This window comes from Drosophila novamexicana, unplaced genomic scaffold, assembly GCF_003285875.2.
Source record: "Drosophila novamexicana strain 15010-1031.04,08,12 unplaced genomic scaffold, DnovRS2.1 tig00001945-arrow-arrow-pilon, whole genome shotgun sequence".
Classification (NCBI taxonomy): domain Eukaryota; kingdom Metazoa; phylum Arthropoda; class Insecta; order Diptera; family Drosophilidae; genus Drosophila; species Drosophila novamexicana.
The window spans coordinates 78,075-81,075 of record NW_020824912.1 but is presented as its reverse complement, the minus strand read 5'-3'; the positions used below and the strand labels follow the sequence as shown (position 1 = coordinate 81,075).

Genomic DNA, 3,001 nt, shown 5'->3' with positions numbered 1-3,001 from the left:
TTGCGTGTATATGAGAAGTCTAGTAAAACTAATAAATGCCGAGTTTGGTCAAGATATCTAGAAAAGCAAAATGTTTTTCGTACAACTTGATTTTCGACCGATCGTTCCTATGCCAGCTATATGATATTGTGGTCCGATCTTAATAGGATTTTGCATATATATGAGGAGCATAGAAAAACGAATCAATGCTAGATTGATATTTGATTCGCTAGTATCAAATATTTATGTTACTATTTAAATTATAAAAAGCAAAAATAATTATAAAATTTAAAATATCTTAAAACTTTTATAGACTTTCATCATTGTCAAACTATTTTATACCTGATGATGGGGATGTGCAGTCGTATCTGGATCAAATTCAAATGTGGCCCAGTTTCGACAAGCCCGATGCATTTGGTCAACATTCCAATGCCGACATTGCATCACTTATTGGAGAGACGCGCATGCTTTTTACGACTCTACTTTCAATGCAAGTTCAATCGTCAGGTTCAGTCAGTGCGGAAAATGCTGAAAATAAGGTTTCTGACTTAGCTAAGGATATATTGATTAACACACCTGATGAAATAAACTACGAGCAGACTGCTAAGATAATTGGAATAATACGCACACCCTTGGAGGTCGTATTACTACAAGAAATAGAGCGATATAACGCTCTTTTAGATGATATGCGGACTCAATTACGTAATTTGCGGCGGGGAATACAAGGCTTAGTAGTTATGAGCTCGGACTTGGAAGACATATATACAGCTGTATCCGACGGTCGTGTGCCGTTACAATGGCTAAAGGGTACGTATTATGACTACAATTTATATCGTCTGTTTACATTTTAACTTAAAACACAGCTTATAATTCCCTTAAGCCATTGGCTGCATGGGCACGTGATCTTACATTTCGGGTGTCACATTTTAATACCTGGGCCAAAACTCTTCGGGCACCCACTCTTTTTTGGTTAGCCGCATATACCTTCCCAACTGGATTTCTTACAGCCGTATTGCAAACTTCAGCTCGTTCAAGCAAGACTCCTATCGACGAACTATCTTGGGAGTTCTTTGTTTTTGTTGAAGAGGATGCAAATGCCACTCGAATCATTCGTGAAGGAGGTGGTGCGTACGTTCACAATTTATATCTTGAGGGTGCTGGCTGGCTTCGTAAAAACCAATGCCTTCAAGATTCATTACCAATGGAACTGATCTGTCCCTTACCAGTTATACATTTCAAACCAGTGGAAAATCTTAAAAAGAGATCACGTGGTATATATCATTGTCCCGCCTATTACTATCCCATTCGATCTGGATCATTTGTTATAGCCATTGATTTAAAGTCTGGTGTTGAAAAGCCTGAATATTGGATCAAGCGGGGCACAGCTATCCTACTGAGCTTAGCTAGTTAAAACTAGATTATCGCCAGGTTTTCTAAATCCATGATATGTTGTACCTCATATTGAAACAGGTAGCTTAATCATGACATCAGAATGTATTTTCTAGATATATTTATTTGAAAAATATGTATTCACATAATAAAACATGAACTGGATTATTTATTCGTTCTTCAATTGTTTCTAAGGGAGTGGTGGTTGGTGGAAGGGTGGTGGTGGGGGGGGGGGGGGGGGGGGGGGGTATGTTTTTCCTTCATTATTATTTTATTATTTTTTTATTTCCTTTATATATTTTAGCACAATTTTACAATTGGAGGTCCTTGGAAAAGGAGGGCAGACCGTCTTGGCTGGGAGCCAAGATTAGAGATCCATCCTAGCACCAAGGAGACGATGACGGCCTGATGGAAATCGGCTGATGAAAGCGCATCAAGCCCTTTCTGCCCAGATGCGAGTGATGGAAAACCCGAGGGCCGTTGCCCTGGCGACTTGTCTGACTGCTCGGATTGATGAGAGCTCGAGCCTTAAAGGATTTTGTGCGGTTTCCCAGGAGCACCAATGTGGTAGGCAGTACACTGATGTTCCTGCGCTGGAGGAGCGACGACAGCGACAGCAGTTGGTGGCACTGTGGAATTGGAGTGCAGCGCCGGTGATGTCGGCACGGCGGGTGGTTTGCGTCGCGAGGGTCGGTTTCCAGTAGGTGGCACTGTGGAATTGGAGTGCAGCGCCGGTGATGTGGGCACGGCGGGTGGGTTGCGTCGCGAGGGGCGACTTCCAGTGTTCGCCTGTTCTGCGCTTTTGCATGCGCGGCTCGCGGTCATGGGTGTGATCTTTCTGCCGTTTCTTCTTCGTTGATATGAAGCAAACTGTGTTTCTCCTTGCTAAAGGACCGGCAGCGGTTATTGCTGCGGCATGAGGAGCGTGAGTGCTCGTGAGCCAGGCAGTTGTGGCATTACTTGTTAATGAGTACTGCCTGAACACGCATTTCCGGGCTCTGGAAGATTTGGCAATTCCACAGCGCGTGAACTCCACGGCAGACCCGTCATCGACACAACCCCACTCCGACGTTCTAAGCGGTCTGGCAGGACGCTGCGGTCTCTTTAATTTCAGGCTCCGAAATTGATATAAGAGAACCACCGACTAGGAAATTGCCTGGGCTGAGCGCCAGTAGGTCAGCCAGGTTATCTGACAATGGAAAGATTGGACTCGAGTTGAGACAAGATTATATTTTGGATAACTCTTCAAACGGGTACTTAAATAAGGAAGTGGCGTCGTGACAAAAAGTCTTGAAGCTCTTTAGTCTCGCTTCCCATTATCCAGCCATGTGGGGGGTGCTAGGATGGTTGAAGCGCCATGGTATTCCGGCTTCTAAGAAGTCAAGCGATAAGGAATTGAAGGCTTCAACGAACGTTTAGAGATAAGTCATGCTCGACCTGCGTATTTTTTGATATCGAAAGGCACCGCGAAATCGACGTCTATTTGACGTGAACGTCCGTTCCGGAGAACGTGGATTGTTTAGTCGGGAGAACGTGGATTTTCCAATAGGCAAATCGTCCTTAATTGGTTCTGCAACTACTGTTGATAAACTACACATCGCCTTAACCAGATTCCTGGTTTTTGGAATCCACA

General features: G+C 44.0%; 1 protein-coding gene across 1 annotated transcript; it reads left to right on the top strand.

Moving 5' to 3' along the window:
* Positions 1-292: 292 nt before the first annotated feature.
* Positions 293-1,514, top strand: LOC115768695 (dynein heavy chain 2, axonemal-like; the record flags this gene model as incomplete). Its single annotated transcript, XM_030713381.1, has 2 exons — positions 293-786; positions 843-1,514. Coding segments are annotated over 2 exons (1,042 nt in total), but the record flags the coding sequence as incomplete, so codon positions are not given.
* Between the last annotated feature and the right edge of the window lie 1,487 nt (positions 1,515-3,001).